Raw genomic sequence first — 17,262 nt, forward strand, 5'->3', positions numbered from 1 at the left:
AAAGATGCGGACAGCACACAGTGTACTGTCCGCATCCGCATTTCCGTGCCACGGCCCCGAATTCCTGGGCCGCGCCTCCGCAAAAAATAGAACATGTCCTTTTCTTGTCCGCAATTGCGGACAATAGGCAGTTCTATGGGGGGTGCCGGCCGGGTGTATTGCGGATCCACAATACACGACGGACGTGTGAATGGACCCTAAAAAAAAAAAAATGTTCTACTGTTCTTACCCAGTTTCCATGGCAACAGACAACAAATACATCCCGTGTAGTCTGATTCTGCAGACACTTTCTCCCCTATTTCCTGCTCATATCCCAAACATGTGTTAGGAAGGAGAGAGTGTGACTGCAGGATCAGACTACATGGCGTTTGATACGGTAGGAAATTTAGGGCATCAAAATCTGGTAAATGGGAATCCAACTTCTGGCATCTCTGCTGATCAGCTGTTTACTTGGCCAGTGATGTCACATCCATCGGTGACGTGGCCTTTGTACAGCTCAGCCCCATTCAAGGCAATGCGACTGAGCTGCAATACCAAGCACAGCCACTATACACCAAAAGGCGCTGTGCTTGGTATTCTATGAAGAGGTCAGAAAAATCGTCTGAGTGCCGTGGCCCCTTCAAACAGTTGATGGGTGGGGGTGTCGAGAGTCTGACCCCCCCCCCCCCCCCCCCCCCACTGATCTTCAGAGGGTAAGGCATCCATATGCAATTCCTGGAATGCCCCTTTAATTTCTATGAATGAATGGGTGGCTTGCTGCTGTGAAAGCAAACTGGACCCCTGGGGGCCGCAGCGAGAGGGAAAGTTCTACAATTAACTTCCCCCCTAAGGCCTCATGCACATGACCATGATTTAGGCTCAGGCCGCATTTTTTGCGGGTCGGATGTGGAGCCATTCCCTTCAATGGGGCAGCAAATCGTGCAAGTGTTTCAATTCCACAATCTCTGCTTGCCATCAGTGAATGGCAACATTCAAGAGAGATTTGTGCTGCTGCTGCGTTTGGCTCAGAGGGGTTTTCCCACCCAACAAGGTGCATTAATAAAAGTGCATACATCAGGCGGGGGGGGGGTCACCTCTCATTTATAGTCAGGTAATGAAGAATCCATGCGAGATGTGTCTCACCATTTTATTAGGAAAATAAGAAATCATCAAAAATATAAGTGTTATGTACAATAATAAATATTACTTTATGGTCAAACATGTGAGCTCGGAGAGACAGGACTACGGTTCTCGCTTCTCCAGTTCAGCCAGTCTAGAATCCACCGCCCTGGGGAGACAAGATGTGATACAGAGTGTTAGACTGCAACAAGAGACAAGCACAGAACAAGCAGGCAGCGCCCCGCACAGAACAAGCAGCTGGTGACTGCAGCGCCCCGCACAGAACAAGCAGCTGGTGACTGCAGCGCCCCGCACAGAACAAGCAGCTGGTGACTGCAGCGCCCCGCACAGAACAAGCAGCTGGTGACTGCAGCGCCCCGCACAGAACAAGCAGCTGGTGACTGCAGCGCCCCGCACAGAACAAGCAGCTGGTGACTGCAGCGCCCCGCACAGAACAAGCAGCTGGTGACTGCAGCGCCCCACACAGAACAAGCAGCTGGTGACTGCAGCGCCCCGCACAGAACAAGCAGCTGGTGACTGCAGCGCCCCGCATTTCACCTGCTATACTATTGTGGGCACCTTACTTTATGTATTTTGTATTGATGTGAAGTTATACTTATACTCTAGTCGCACCCAGAGCTGCGTTCATAATTCTGCTGACAGATAAGTGATCTAACAGCCCAGCTTTAATACGGCAGTACAAGAATGAACATGGCATTACCGGAGTCTTGATCGTAAGAACTCTCGTTGGTCACGCAACACCTGAAGCAGAGGGTCATCGGTGAAATCTGTGCCGTCCGAGTCTGGAATGTAAGAGAGGAGGGGGGGTGTTTAAACTTTTTAACCCCTTAACAACTACCAATATGTGTTTATAGCCCTGCATGGGTGCCCATAATTACTGCTTTAACGGCTGGGATTGGAGGCCATTTAGGCTTAGTTCACACGAACGTGTGTGATCTGTGGCCGTATTGCGGCCCGCAGACCACAAAACACGGCCACAGTTCCGTGTGCATTCCGCATCCCGGATGCGGACCCATTCACTTCAATGGGTCCGCAAATTCGGAATCGCGGAACGGCCGCACGGGACGGGACCCCTCGGAAGCACTACGGAGTGCTTCCGTGGGGTTACGTCCCGTACCTCTGTTCCGCAAAAAGATAGAACATGTCCTATCTTTTAGCAGAACGGGCGGATCGCGGACCCATTAAAGTGAATGGGTCGCGATCCAATGCGGCTGACCTACGGCCGGCGATCGTGCATTGAGGCCCGCAGCACGAGCCACACACGTTCGTGTGAACTCGGCCTTAAAGGGATTTTCTCACCACCTTTCTGCCGCCCTCTGCTAAAGTCTGCACTTTTTTTAAAAATGATTAATATTAAAAACATTTTTTCTGCACACATTAAATAAAAACAGAAAACACAATTATTAGGAATCTGCACGATTCTAATAACCTGAAAAATTCATAGGATAATAAGTGTGACACATGAAAGGTGTGTGTATATATATATATATATATATATGTGTATGTATGTCTGTGTGTATACAGTCCAATGTTCCACTATTTGAATGGTGGTGGTCGCACATGCTCACTGCTGCTCCTTTACTTTACGCATATTTTTATGCTGTTACTTGCGGTTTTGCCCCAGATCTCACTCATTTTGAAAATCCCAACTACATAGCTGGTACTGTATTAGGTGTAATACACTGTGGATTTTTGTGCTAAAAATCCACAGTGTAATATCGTACCGGCTAAGCAGATGACATTTTTCAAATCTCACATACACAGTGCACAAATTTTACACCTGAGAAATGGCCTGCGGTACAGATTTTGATATCTGCCGCCAGGGGCATAGTGGGAACTAAAAGTGGCCCTGGAAAAAAATAAAAAAGGTGGCCCCATGTTGTAGGAGAGTCCAAACTAACAGAAAGTGGGGCAAACACAAGCCAAGCCACAAGTAGGCGGGGACAACATAAGTGGGCGGGGTCAACAATACAGAAGTGCAGCACAAAATAACGCCCCTGCAGAACCAAATACCACAGTGCAGCTTAAAATACTGCCCTATCGCCATACTGAGGACGATGATACAATTGAATTCAGGAGGGCACCTGTGGCTGCATAAATACCTGATGCTCCTAGCATTAATGAATGCCGAGAGCATCAGATTATTATATATATTATTATAGCCAGTCGGCAGCATATCAATTGTTTGTGCCGATCTCTCCCTTTGCAATGCAGAGTGAGATTTAGGGCAAAATCTTTAAGTAACACATGGTTTTTCGTGCAAAACTGCACGAAAATACACAAAAACGGGCTTAAACTCTATGGGACTGCCGAAGATACAGTACAGCTTGTTTATCTCCTGTAGTCCCATAAAATTGACTCAAGCGGCAATGGACATGCGCTCACCATTCCACTGAAACAAAGGAGCACAGGACCACCGGTTCTTATGCTCGGTGGGGGATAGGGGATGTGTGTTATTCCTAGGAAAACCCCTTTAAGGGACTAAGGCGTTCATAGCTATTCTCATACGGATCTTTTGGAAGGGACTTTGCTTTCTCTTTTTGACGCCAGAGGAACAACCGAGTACCTTCTGCTTCCTCTAGAAGATGAGCAGCAATCTCTACCGGCTGCAGATCGGCATCATCCTCTGGCGAAGGGGTTGAGGGTCTTTGCCCCGTTTTCTGAGATTTAGCTTTTGGAGATGGCAACGGGGAGAAAAGTCGTTCTGAGATCACCTGTCAAGTAATGAGGAACCAAGAGGAGAATTTAGTGAAACAGGAAGCAGAAATGAAGATCTGGTACAACTCTTGGGCCTGCACATCCCTGCATTACCCAAGCGAGAACTGTGTGATGCGTCATGTCTCCAGTGGTGGCACCAAATGCAATGGAAGGACACCCCTTAGTGGCCACAAAATGGAAATAAAAATGCACTTAAATAGGAGGGTCCGTTTTTGTGCACAGTTTACCTGCTCCATTGCTTGGTGAACTGACGATTCGGGTACAGCACCCACCACGGCTCTCGTTTGCTGACTTGGTTCTTTCTTGTCTCTTTTTCTTCTGCTTCTGTCTCCTTTAGATTTCAGCTTTTTTGCTTCCATCTGCTCAGCCTTTGTCTGCCGTTCAGGAGAGTCTTTACCCTGCTGCGCTCGATGACCTATAGGCAACGGGCCATCTTCACCGTGCCTGGCAGCTGGGCTAACAGCCGCCTTCTCCTGCTTTACCTGGGATACACTTGGTGCGTTCTGGCTGTGAACACAGGGTAGGATGTCACACAGAAGGTGCAGATGTGGAGGGACACTGCATGTTGGGGTCACACTTGGACTGGCTAAAGGAACATGGCTGAGGTAGGAGTCGGGAATATGCGACTGCGATGAAACGCAAGGGCTCTGTACTGCCCCTTGTGGCGATACTTGGTAAACTGGATCAGTAGAGTCCTCCATGTGAACAACCTGTAAAGAGACGTGACAACATGAATGGAGACACAGAGGAGGGGGGAGGACACTACATCGCCATGTAGACTTCTTGCCTTGTGTACACATACCGTTTTCGGGATTCGTACTGGCGGAGAAGAGCTGCGTTTGCGGGTGGTGGCGTGTAGTGTCCCTTCTCGTGCCTGCTCCATCTTCCTACGCAATCGCCACTGATACAAAATGTCATCCTCAGGGGTCGCTGTAGGGTGTGCTCTGATGTAGGGGAGGTTAGGTCGTAGAAGGGGCACAACAGGGGCTAGAAAAACACACAAGGTTAAATTCTTTAAAAGGGGCTGCCTCACCTCAAACATTGGGGGCATATCGTTAAGATATGCCCCCAATGTCAGATAGGTACGGGTTTCAGAAATGGGACTCGCACCTATCTCTAGACTGGAAACCGCAAAGTGAACATAAGGAAGCCGCACATGTATGGCCGCCTTTTAATTATTTCTATTGGAGTGCCAAAAATTAGCACATTTCTTAAAAATTAGATTCGGACGATTTACCGAATTTTTTCAGAAAATTTATTCGGGGCGAATCGCATTAAAAAACGTCTATTTCCAGGCTGCAGAGTGCCTTTATAGTGGTGTAGAACACTGTGCCTTGCAGTAACACACATAGGGAGTCTGCTGTGGTAGTGACATAATACTGTGAGTCCGTATGACACGCAGATGACAGGCGTCGCTCTTAGAATCCCTGCAGTTTACTTATTTGGGCAGTTACGGGGCCAAGTGTAAACTCGGCCTTACAGGTCAATGTTAGCGCCAGGTATAAAGAGCTTTGCAGAAGCCAAAGATCCTACTACAGTGTGAAAGAGGGCACTCCTTTTACACCAATTCACTGATTCCACATAGATTCATAGCATGGCATCAGATGTGTGGCATCAGGTGGGTGGCAGCATCAGAGTAGTAGCTGAGGCAGGTAGCCAGAAGACACCGGTCTCTTTTGTCAAAGTGTTGGTGTGGCACCATGGATGATCTAGTCTGATGCATCAGGCATTGGTGGGTGGAAATCCTGGCTGATCCTCGCCTGATTCATCTTGACAAAGGTCAGTCTCTCCACATTTTGGGTAGACAGGTGAGTTCTTCTTGGGGTAACTATGGCCCCCGCCGCACTAAACACCCGCTCTGATGCCACACTATTGGCTGCCCAGTATTTCAGCGGATCTTCAATGTGGGTTGGCAGGGTGCTGTCCAAGTATGTCACCACCTGCTGGGTCAAGTTCTGCTCCAGGTCTACCTGCCGCGGGTGAGTAGTCTCTTCACTAGGCGGGTGAAGAAAGCTGCTCATCAGCGACTCTAGCCTCAAGTTGCTGCTGATAGAGCTGCTTTTACCACCAACGAAGCGTGAGCTCATCTCTAATCGACGCAATTACTCAGTCCCTACAGAATAAAGTCTACATTCACCGACCAATTTTCCCAAAAAAGGGTGTTTCACAAACAAATTTCACCACTGAATGACAATGTAAATGGCTGTAGTACAATGGAACTTCACCGCTGAACAGCAAATATTTTTTTACGCCAAAAAGGGAAGTGATTTTCTCACTTCAACACACAATGGCTAATAAGCCCCCCACCCCCACTAACACACAACAAAATACGGCTTTAGAACATTCTGCTTCAATACTGTGGAATGATTCCTCCCTATCCTTTCCCTGAACTTCTATACAGCAAAATAAAAGTTTTCAAGTTTTTCCTAACACTGTCCCTAGCGCCTGCTGACGTCTCTCCCTGCACTAAGTACACTGGAAAGTGGTTGAATCCAAGATGGCTGAAGCTATTTATAGGGCTGTGACATCACAGGGCTGGCTGGCGGCTGATTGGCTGCATGCATGGCATTGTGGGTGATCCCGCCGTCCCAGAGTTCCTTGCTCCATGTCCTCACACGTGCAGCAGCAATTTTAGGAAAAAATTTGATTGATTACCAAGAAGCGTGAGGAAATTCGGATTCTGTGCGAATCGAATAATTCCTGAAATTCGGATCGAATTCCACTTCGTCAGCTTCAATCCGCTCATGTCTACCAAAAATAGCCGAGCTGGCTCCGTTATAGAAGTGTATGGAGTGCTGGTTGCACTTGCACGGTGCGCTCCCCATTCATTTCTATGGGACTTCCAAAAACAGCCAAGCGGGGCACCCGGCCATTTTCAGCACTCCCGTAGAAATGAATGCAGGGTAGCCACGCATGCACAGTGCCCAATCCTTCTCTTTGGGTGCTCTATTCTAGGTGTTGGTCCAGAGGTGGGACTCGCACCTATCTGACATGGGGCGGCTCATATCCCATCGATATGCCCCCAATGTTTGAGGTGAGACAACCCCTTTAAGCTGAAAAAGACTGGCATGTATGAACCAGACCTTCCATACCTGTGTCCAGAGGGGGTGGTCTTGTCTTACTGCTCCTGTCACTCTCTGAACTGGAGACATTAGACACTGGCGAAGACCCCAGACCTTCAGAGCTCACTTGGCCCACGCTGCTCAGAGATGATTCACTGCCATAAGACACAAAGTGAGGCCACTTAACACTTACCCTGGATGGTTCCAGGAATCTTAAAATTCACAAGATTTACCACACTGCAGACCAGACAAGCTACAGTACGGGAGGTCATCACACGCCATCGCTGTGCACCATTACAGAAGTTACACGATGTATGCCACTGCTCACCTCTGCAGTATAAGCTTCCCTGCTCGAAGCTGGAGGCCCGCAACGTCCACATCCTCCGGACACAGCCGGGAGTCATTCAGAGAACTTTCCTGAGAGACAAACAGGAACATCAGAGACGTCACACGTCACATGTGGCATGGCAAGACATAAGTCACTAACCTCGAGAGTAGGTGTCCTCTCCAGATTGTGAGGAGAAGATTCCAGAGGAGCGGGGGTCCCTGCAACAGAAGTCAAACGGCTTAGCTACTTTCACACTCCCGTTTGGTGCGGATCTGTCATGGATCTGCACAGATAATACAACCGCATGCATCCATACAGAACTGATCCGTTTGTATTATCTTTAACATAGCCGAGACGGATCTGTCTTGAACACCAAAGTCAATGGGGGACGGATCCATTTACTATTGTGTCATATTGTGTCAGTGAAAACGGATCCGTCCCCATCGACTTACATTGTGTGCCAGGACGGATCCGTTTGGCTCAGTTTCGTCAGACGGACACCTGCAGGCAGCGTTATGGTGTCAGCCTCCAGAGCGGAATGGAGACTGAACGGAGGCAAACTGATGCATTCTGAGCAGATTATTTTCCATTCAGAATGCATTAGGGCCAAAACTGATCCGTTTTGAACCGCTTGTGAGAGCCCTGAACGGATCTTACAAACAGAAACCAAAACGCCAGTGTGAAAGTAGCCTAGAAATCGATAGATGTCCCGAGATTTACACTTATCCTGTGGGACCCAAAGAACGGGAGAAGCGGTGGAGCCATTCATACAAGCAGGCACCCACAGGACCTTTTTCTTATGATCGGTGGGGTCCAATGACACTTATCACCTATCCTGTGGATAGGGAATAGGTTTTAAATCTTGGGACAACCCCTTTCTGGGAAACTTAACCCCTTAAGAACCAAAAACAAACCTTAAACAAAAGTAAAGGGGTTGTAGGCCCGTGACCCCTTTATTCTCAGGACCGGTGGGTGTCCCAGAGCTCAGACCCCCATCACTTGCAGCGATGGTAAATCCCAGCGATGTGCCGACCCATTCAAACCTTTACTTCCCAAAACCCCTTTAGCCTAGGATTATAGAATATATATATATATATATATATATATATATATATATATATATATATATATATATATATATATATATATATATATATATATAATAGTGATGAGAGTTCAGGGCAGCACACCTAGTAAAAGGTTCTGGGTGCCGGTGTCGACACCAAATCCAAAAGTGTCAATAAACAGAGAAATAAGCACACCGCAGCACATCCGTCAGGTGAGAAAATGGGATCCTTTATTCACCCAGGTAGCGACGTTTCGGTCCGCTTACTGGGACCATTTTCAAGCGGAAAATGGTCCCAGTAAGCGGACCGAAACGTCGCTACCTGGGTGAATAAAGGATCCCATTTTCTCACCTGACGGATGTGCTGCGGTGTGCTTATCTCTCTCTCTATATATATATATATATATATATATATATATATATATATATATATATATATATATATATATATATATATATATATATCATCAGGTCTTTTCCCTTGAAAGATATGCAGTTAGAGAGGAGCTCACGCTTCGTTTGGTGGTAAAAGCAGAATTGCGTTATGGATTCTGTTACCACGGACCATAACGCAATTCTATGATGGAATGCCTTTAGAGGCATAACGTTATTCATTCCATCACAATAGAAGTCCATGGGCTGCAAAATGGATCCGTCCCATTTCTGTTATTCAGGAAAGGACTCCCCAGCCCATAGACTTCTATTATGACGGAATGAATAACGTTATGCCTTTAAAGGCATTCCATCATAGAATTGCGTTATGGTCCGTGGTAACAGAATCCCTAACGCAATTCGGCTTTTACCAACAAACGAATCGTGAACGGCTTTCAAAATATAAAATTCCCTCATCTCTATATGCAGTAATTGACAGAGAGGCGCACTGCAAGTTGCCTTATTACAGGAGCCACTACTAGATGCCTGTCTGTGTATGGCCGCCCCCTATAGCCAGAGATTAACTCATCACTTCCAGCAACAAGCCTCCTCACTCCCTACACTCACCTGAGGGTGGTCGAAACCTCTGCACTTCTGGGCTCTCAGGGGACTCCTGCAACCACCAAAAGTCTTTCAGTCCAGAATGTGGAGGAGAACGCTCTCGGCGACTGGTGGGCCGCCCACTGCGAAATCTTGCAATGTACCTGTCATCCAATGTGGTTAAATATGAGATAAGAGGGAGGATTACATTAAAATAACTCTAGAGCTGCACTCACTGTTCTGCTGGTGGAGTCACTGTGTTCATACATTACATTACTTATCCTGTATGGATGCCGAGTTACCTCCTGCATTATACTCCAGAGCTGCACTCACTATTCTGCTGGTGCAGTCACTGTGTACATAGATTACATTACTTATCCTGAGTTACACCCTGTATTATACTCCAGAGCTGCACTCACTATTCTGCTGGTGCAGTCACTGCGTTCATACATTACATTACTTATCCTGTACTGATCCTGAGTTACATCCTGTATTATACTCCAGAGCTGCACTCACTATTCTGCTGGTGGAGTCACTGTGTACATACATTACATTACTTATCCTGTATTATACTCCAGAGCTGCACTCACTATTCTGCTGGTGGAGTCACTGTATACATACATTACATTACTTATCCTGTACTGATCCTGAGTTACATCCTGTATTATACTCCAGAGCTGCACTCACTATTCTACAGATTTTAGAGCTGAAATCTTCCAGCATTCCCTGCTGGTTCATTGTCTGCATAAAACATGCTCTGGTGATTTGCGTTCTGGGAAGGGTCATGGTTACACCACTGTACAGTCACATTATAAAAGGAAAACACTAACTGCCTCAGCTAAGATGTTAGATGGGTGTATGATGACAGGCTTGCTGACTATTACCCGTTAAGCCCAGCAGAACAGTAAATGCCGCTCTGAAGTATAATACAACACATCATTTCAGGTCTAGTTATAATCTGTTACCAATCACCTTGCTAGGACTGAATCCTCAGGCCCCGGGTCTCTCTGCTCATCATTATTTCCATCGGTGAAAGCAGTTGGCTGCTCATCCCGCTCTGGAGTCTTACTGCTGCCCTCGGTGGATGGCCACGATTCATCAAAAGGCTCAGAAGAGTCAGACTCGGGAAGGCCGGGTACCAATCTCTGAGATCCCATCAGGAAGCGGAGATCCGGGGGGAAGAGTCCATCAGAGAGATGGTGAGGAAGAGACCGGAGCCGATCAGGGCTGAGAACCTGGACCAAAGACAGGGGCAGCATGAGGCCAGTTCACATGGAGCAGTTATTTCTGTGCCGCGCTATACTATTTGTCAGGAAGCCATGACGCCAGTGTGAACAGAGCCAAAACTAAGGCTACTTTCACACTAGCGTTCGATCGGATCCGTTCTGAACGGATCCGATCATATTAATGCAGACGGAGGCTCCGTTCAGTACGGATCCGTCTGCATTAATAACTTAGAAAAAATTCTAAGTGTGAAAGCAGCCTGAGCGGATCCGTTCAGACTTTCAATGTAAAGTCAATGGGGGACGGATCCGCTTGAAGATTGAGCCACAGGGTGACATCTTCAAGCAGATCCGTTCCCATTGACTTACATTGTAAGTCTGGACGGATCCGCACGCCTCCGCACGGCCAGGCGGACACCCGAACGCTGCAAGCAGCGTTCAGGTGTCCGCCTGTCCGTGCGGAGGCGAGCGGAGCGGAGGCTGAACGCCGCCAGACTGATGCAGTCTGAGCGGATCCGCTCCATTCAGACTGCATCAGGGCTGGACGGAGGCGTTCGGGTCCGCTCGTGAGCTCCTTCAAACGGAGCTCACGAGCGGACCGACGAACGCTAGTGTGAAAGGAGCCTAAAGTGTACGGCAAAGTGCTTCAATTACTGACGAGAAACTGAAGTGGTTGCCCGGCGGTACAAATGTTAGTTTTTTAATACCTATATATGGCTCACAGTGGGTTAAAAACAAAAAAGATCCACCACCATTCAGAAGCTTACCAGTACACGCTGCTCTCCACATCGGAAAGGCCTGGTCAGCCAATCACGGAGTGAGACGCGTGGACCCTGCGGCCAGTAGCTGGACATGAGTGGGCAACGGCAGCAGCGGGAGCTTTTTTTATATTTAACCCACTGGAACCATATATAAAAATGTAAGACCGCTAGACAACCTATTTAGAGCTCGTGCACATGACCGTAAGCAATTTTCTGTCCGCAGACCGCGGATCCGCAATATATATACGGAAGCAGTCCGTGAGCCATCCGGATTTTTTTTAATTCAATAGGTCCTCATTTTGCGGACAAGTATAGGATATGTTCTCAGGACTTCTCTTGTGGGCTCTCCGCAGCCTCTATATGTCCGTTCTGCAAAGGTTAGAACATTTACTATACTTTGTCTGAAAAACGCGGACGGAGCGCCTCCATATTTGCTGGATCCGCGGTTTGTGGACCTTAAAAGGAATTTTCTGGGCGCTATCAGGTAACTGGTTGTTCTCTGCACTTACAGTTTGCTTCTGCGCCTCGGTAAGCATATGGGGCGTTGACGGGTGGTAATGAGTCCGAGTTCTTGCCTGGGTTGGGAAGGGATCTCCCTGGTCGGAAAACACAGCGACGCTGCAAAAAAAAGACACCCCTCGGGTCACCTCAGCGCTGTGTATAATGTACAGAGTATACACCAGCATAATATTGGGGAGGTGCCCCTCATCTTAGACATTTCTGGCAGGGTCAGATGGGTGCGGGTCCCACATCTATCTCCCGAAGGGGACCGCTGAAGTGAGAGGACGCACAGCCGCGGTCCATTCATTTCTATGGGACTGTCGAAAATAAACAAGCACTGGCTCCGCTATGTCCGCTAGTCACTTAAAAGCGAATGGAGCGGTGCGTTGCGTTCTCGTTAATTCTCATTCGTTTTCTATGGGAGTTCCAAAAGTAGCTAAGCGCTTGGCTATTTTTGGCACTCCCATAGAAATGAATGGAGGGTGGCCGTGCATGTGCGGTGCGCTATCCTTTACTTTCAGGGGCCTGTTCTGGAGACAGGGGCGGGTTCCACCTCTGGTATCGATGGCATATCCTATGTCATCAATGTCTCAGATGAGACAACCCCTTTAAGGCATGGACGCCACTGAACTCTTAGGCGATTCGTCAGACCAGTCCGCCTCCTTCCATTGCCCTCAGTTCTGTAGGCCGTGGACAGGAGTCAGGGACTGGTCTGCAGCTACGCAGCAAGCAGAGATGTCCTGTGTGATCCGACACCTTTCTATCATAGTCGGCAGGAACGTTGTCAGAAATCCGCTTCTGTGGGATCAGACCAGACGGGCTAGCCTTCACTCCCAACGCCTCGAATAAGCCTTGAGCACCCATGACCCTTCACCAGTTCCCACCACTGCACACCGGCCCTTTTGGAGGTGCTTGGACTTAGACATCTAGACACCACAATTCTGTCCCTGTCGCTCTGACCCTCACGCTTGCTCATTTTTCCCGCTTCCAACACATCAATTTCAAGAACGGACTCTTCGCTTGCCTCCTGATATATCCCACCCGCGAGAGGATCGGCGTTAGTCACATGGCTGGTCGGCGTCCAGTCCATTCATACATTCTAACTATATATATATATATATATATATATCATCAGTAGAGACACGAAGGGCGACGTCCCCGGGTCATTAACAGACTTGGAGTGGAAAATGCTGTATCAGTGGCAGCCGCTCGGGGATCATCTATTATTAAGGCCGAGGATCGGCTTCCAGTTATAGACAATAGAGGAGATGAAAGCGGCGAACGCACGCGCTCGGCCTCTTATTACTTGGACGGCAGCGTCCGATGGTCTCACCTTTGAATGCTGCTCCCAGCAGCACAAATAGCAAAGCATGATGCCTTGCGCCCCCTAGCTGCAGCTACGTGCTACTGACGTCCTGGAAGTGGAGACTGCAGTAATGGCACAGAACATGGATCCTTCTCCCAGTGCAGACACTGGCGATGGGGGGGGGGGGAATTTGGCTTTTGGTTGATGCGCTCTTCAAGGGATTGTACAGTTTGGATAATCGCTATTCATATCAGGGTACCTCGACAAGATGAAGAGGTCCTCCGACAGTCAGCTGACCACCAGGAAGGCCCTGGGGCAGTACTCATTTCTCAGCAAAGGCAAGTTTAAAGGGGTTGTCCTAAAAATTTAAACTCATCACCTATCCACAGGCTCATGGATTGCCTGGAAATGAAGGGGCTACTGAGAATGAGGGGCCACAGCTCACAGTTTTTCCTGCCGCTCACATACTTTTGATCAGGGCCATCACTTTGTGAACTGTGGGAGGTTCGGCCTCTTGGGCCCCGCACTGACAAAGTGATGGCGTTTCCTGGCTGTGTGTCGTCTTAAAGGGGTATTCCCATCTCAGACAACGGGGCATATCGCTAGGATATGCCCACATTGTCTGATAGGCGCTGGAACCCGACCCTACACCGAAAACGGAGTGGGGAAGGTGGTGGCCGGAGGACCCCAGGTTTTCTGGGGTCCGGCCACCACCAATCACTCTCCCCATAAGACTGAATTGGAGGGCGCCGCACTTGCGTGGCCACCGCTCAGATTCATTTCTATAATAGCCGGCCCCATAGAAATGAATGGAGGGCGGCTGCGCATGCACAATGTGCCCTCCACAATCTTCAGAGGTCTGTTCTCGATGTCGGTGCGGGTCCCAGAGGTGGCACCCGCACCTATCAGACAATGGGGGCATATCCTAGCAATATCCCCCAATTTTCCGAGATGGGAAAACTCCTTTAAGGGGGGTTTCTGGGCTCTCTTGAAAACCTGTCCTGTGGAGGGAAGGACCGTCTGCTCAGCACTGACCCCTCCGTCGCACTGCTGATGCTGCCATCTCATCTGCGCTCCTGGATGCAGGTCCTTCAGCTGAACAGGAAGCCATCCGGTAGGGACCTGAGTGGAGGAGCCAACAGCCGGTCTCAGTGGCGGGATTTGTGGTGCGACTGAGGGGCGAGTAATGGGCAGAATATCTTCTCTCCACAGGTCAAGAAAGCCCAGAGAACTCATTTAAAGGGAACCTGTCACCCAGATTGTGAACTGAGTAGTCCTGCAGGTCAGGAGTCCAGATCACTCCTTTTTTTTAAAAATGTCCTACTGCTCCCCGTTCCCCAGTTGTCAGGGTATAAAGCTGCACTGATAGACATTGTCAGGACTCCTGCGCATGCACGCAGGAGTCCTCTCCATCGCATTAGCACAGCAGTCCGGACTGTGTATTTCAACACAGCTTTGAGGGCGGACAGCGGGGGAACGGGAGGCATTAGCAAAATATAAAATGGAGGTCTGGACTCCTCATGTGTAGTACCAGTCATGTATTACTGCAGGTAACAGCCCAGAATCTGGGACAGATAAGTCATAAATGTCCAACAGGTGCAGGTCCCGCTCCTTTTTTGGGAACAGGGCAGCTGTGCTGTGCAGGCGCGGTTCTCTCCATTCACTTCTATGGATTGCCAAAAACAGCTGAGGATGCATGTGCAGCTGTTTCCAGAACTTCCATAGCAGTGAATGTAAAATGCAGTACACGGGCCCCGTGACAGGAGAGGGACCCGCACCTGTGGATACGCCATAAATCTGTTGAGCCTCTTTCACACGGACGTCCCCGAATTTGCTCCAGATGCGTCGCGTGTGCATTGCGGGAAAACAGCGCAAGTAGGCACGCAATTGCAGTCAGTTTTGACTGTGATTGCGTTCCGATGTTAAGTTTTTTCCACGCAAGTGAGAAAAAACTGAATGTGGTACCCAGACCTGCAAAAGGACCTTTGATGACATCATCGCGCTCTCCACGGGGTGAGACTAGTGACGTCAGTGCAGGTCCTGCTGAATGAAGATAGAAGGATAACCATGTGGTGAGCGCGATTACGTCAAAGGTCCTTTTGCAGGTCCTGAAAGAAGTCCTTTTGCGCGATCAAGTGGATGAGGCGAGATAATTATTTTAATTTTTTAACCCCTCAATGGACATTTTAGTAAGCATGCTATTATTTGCCCTAATAACCATGTTATAAAGGAAAATAATACAGTGAATAGACTTTTATCAATTTACTTACCGGTACATCATCTCCTAGCAACCATGCGTCAAAATCGCACCGCATCCGCACTTGCTTGCGATTTTCACGCAGCCCCATTCACTTCTAAGGGGCTTGCGTTGCGTGAAAAATTCAGAGTATAGAACAAGTGATGCATGAAAATCACCGCTCATGTGCACAGCCCCATTGAAGTGAATAGGTCCGGATTCAGTGCGGGTGCAATGCGTTCACGTCACGTATTGCACTGGCGCGGAATTCTCGCCCACGTAAAAGGGGCCTTAGATGAGACCATTAGGTGGAGCTTCATGAGCAGATGACATAAAGGGGCCCTCCACAGTTCACACACCTGCTCTTCATGGCTGGACAGATTTCTGCAGCTCTCCTCCTCCGCTCCGGATCCCTCCTCCTCCTCTGCGGCGTGAAAACAATACAATGGTCACACGCACGGTGACACAAAGCACAGCACGCCTCACCTCCTCTGTCAAGGAAAAATGATATGTGATTCTGGGAAAGCTGGGTGAAAACCAATAGGGAAACCATTACAACTTCCACAAGGACCAATATTTGGGACACGTCCTGAAGAACCCCCCTAAGAAGATCCGGTGCGCTGCTTGTGGTGCATTTCCTCGGAACAGTTCCTGCTGATAAGATTGGGAGGGGTCATTTACCTATTCTGCTCATCAGGCCAGAACGGTCTCTGTTCTCTTGGTTAGTGGTGGAAATGGCAGCTGATACAGGTCCCACAGTCCTCCCCCGGGCGCCTGATCCCTTTCGTCGCCGCCTCCCCCGGGCGCCTGATCCCTTTCGCCGCCTCCTCTGGGGTCTGGTCTGGGGGCCACCATATCCGTGCTGATCTGTTATTCCTAGACTTGTATGGGTAGGGACTAGAGATGAGCGAACTTCTGTTTTAAGTTCGGCGTCTAAAGTTCGGCTTCCGGTTAGCGGAGAATCCCGATCTGGAACCGGATATGGATTCCGACTTCCGTTGTGGTCCGTGGTAGCGGAATCAATAATCGGCCATTATTGATTCCGCTACCACGGACCACAACGGAAGTCGGAATCCATATCCGGTTCCAGATCGGGATTCTCCGCTAACCGGAAGCCGAACTTTAGACGCCGAACTTAAAACAGAAGTTCGCTCATCTCTAGTAGGGACACATTTGGCGTGGACGTGGCAGAATAGTGTGTCGGGTTATTCATGAAATAAGGAGCATATTATTTTTTAGAACTCTGTATTGTTCCTCTATTATTCCTCATGGAAATCTACAAATAAACAGCCCACTGAAAGTTACCAGTCGGGGTTGTCCCTGCACACTATCGCACCGGCCAATTAGATCTTAGATTGTAAAACGGAACAGGAACGCGCCCCATCGAAAAGGGGAATGCTAACACCCAGCTGTCTATTCATGCATTTCCAGGAGGAATAACAGAGTAACGACACAATGTAGCGTTCTAAGCAAAAATCCCTCCTGCAGTGTTTACAATGCGGATTTTCTTTGGTTTTGTGTCCGATTTTTCACCGGAAAAACAAGCACAGCGCCAAAGTACAATCTTCAATCTGATTGCACGGAGAAGAATGCAGATGTCATAGGGGCTTCTAACACAGACTCCTATTCTTACAGAGAGGAATGGAGGTGAATAGACAAGCCATGGGGTAGAGTTACAACCGCTACATAGAGCTACATGTATACAGTCAGGTCATGACGTCACTTCACACATTTATACCAGCCACTTAGCTCACCTCTCCTCTCCTGCACTCGAACCTCCCGCCGTTTCCGGCCGCTCGTCTCCTAGCAACTGTCAGCCTGGCGCAAAGGATTCTAGGATGCAACGTCCCCTTCCAACGGCAGCTCGAACTACATTTCCCGTCAGCCCTGAATAGTAAAACTGCGTCTCCTCAGCGTCGTTACGCACGTACGAGAGGCGTTTCTCTATGGGGACGCCTCTGATTTGTTGG

At 48.7% G+C, this 17,262-nt stretch overlaps 1 protein-coding gene across 2 annotated transcripts; it reads right to left on the reverse strand.

Annotated features, from left to right (window-relative positions):
* Nucleotides 1–1,112: 1,112 nt before the first annotated feature.
* PROSER3 (proline and serine rich 3) lies at nt 1,113–17,172 on the reverse strand. 2 transcript variants are annotated; one of them, XM_044278666.1, is made up of 13 exons: nt 17,047–17,170; nt 15,652–15,783; nt 11,759–11,867; nt 10,238–10,500; nt 9,293–9,429; nt 7,387–7,445; nt 7,228–7,316; nt 6,930–7,054; nt 4,640–4,824; nt 4,065–4,547; nt 3,686–3,833; nt 1,820–1,901; nt 1,113–1,267 (listed from the first exon to the last, which is right to left on the reverse strand). In XM_044278666.1, exons 2-13 carry the CDS (start codon nt 15,660–15,662, stop codon nt 1,222–1,224), a joined length of 1,737 nt encoding a protein of 578 aa, XP_044134601.1. In that variant the 5' UTR covers nt 15,663–15,783; nt 17,047–17,170; the 3' UTR covers nt 1,113–1,221. The 2 variants fall into 2 exon arrangements, with proteins under 2 accessions (XP_044134601.1, XP_044134602.1); XM_044278667.1 differs by lacking the exon at nt 15,652–15,783 and having other exon boundaries at nt 17,047–17,172.
* Between the last annotated feature and the right edge of the window lie 90 nt (nt 17,173–17,262).

Source organism: Bufo gargarizans, chromosome 2, assembly GCF_014858855.1.
Source record: "Bufo gargarizans isolate SCDJY-AF-19 chromosome 2, ASM1485885v1, whole genome shotgun sequence".
Lineage (NCBI taxonomy): Eukaryota > Metazoa > Chordata > Amphibia > Anura > Bufonidae > Bufo > Bufo gargarizans.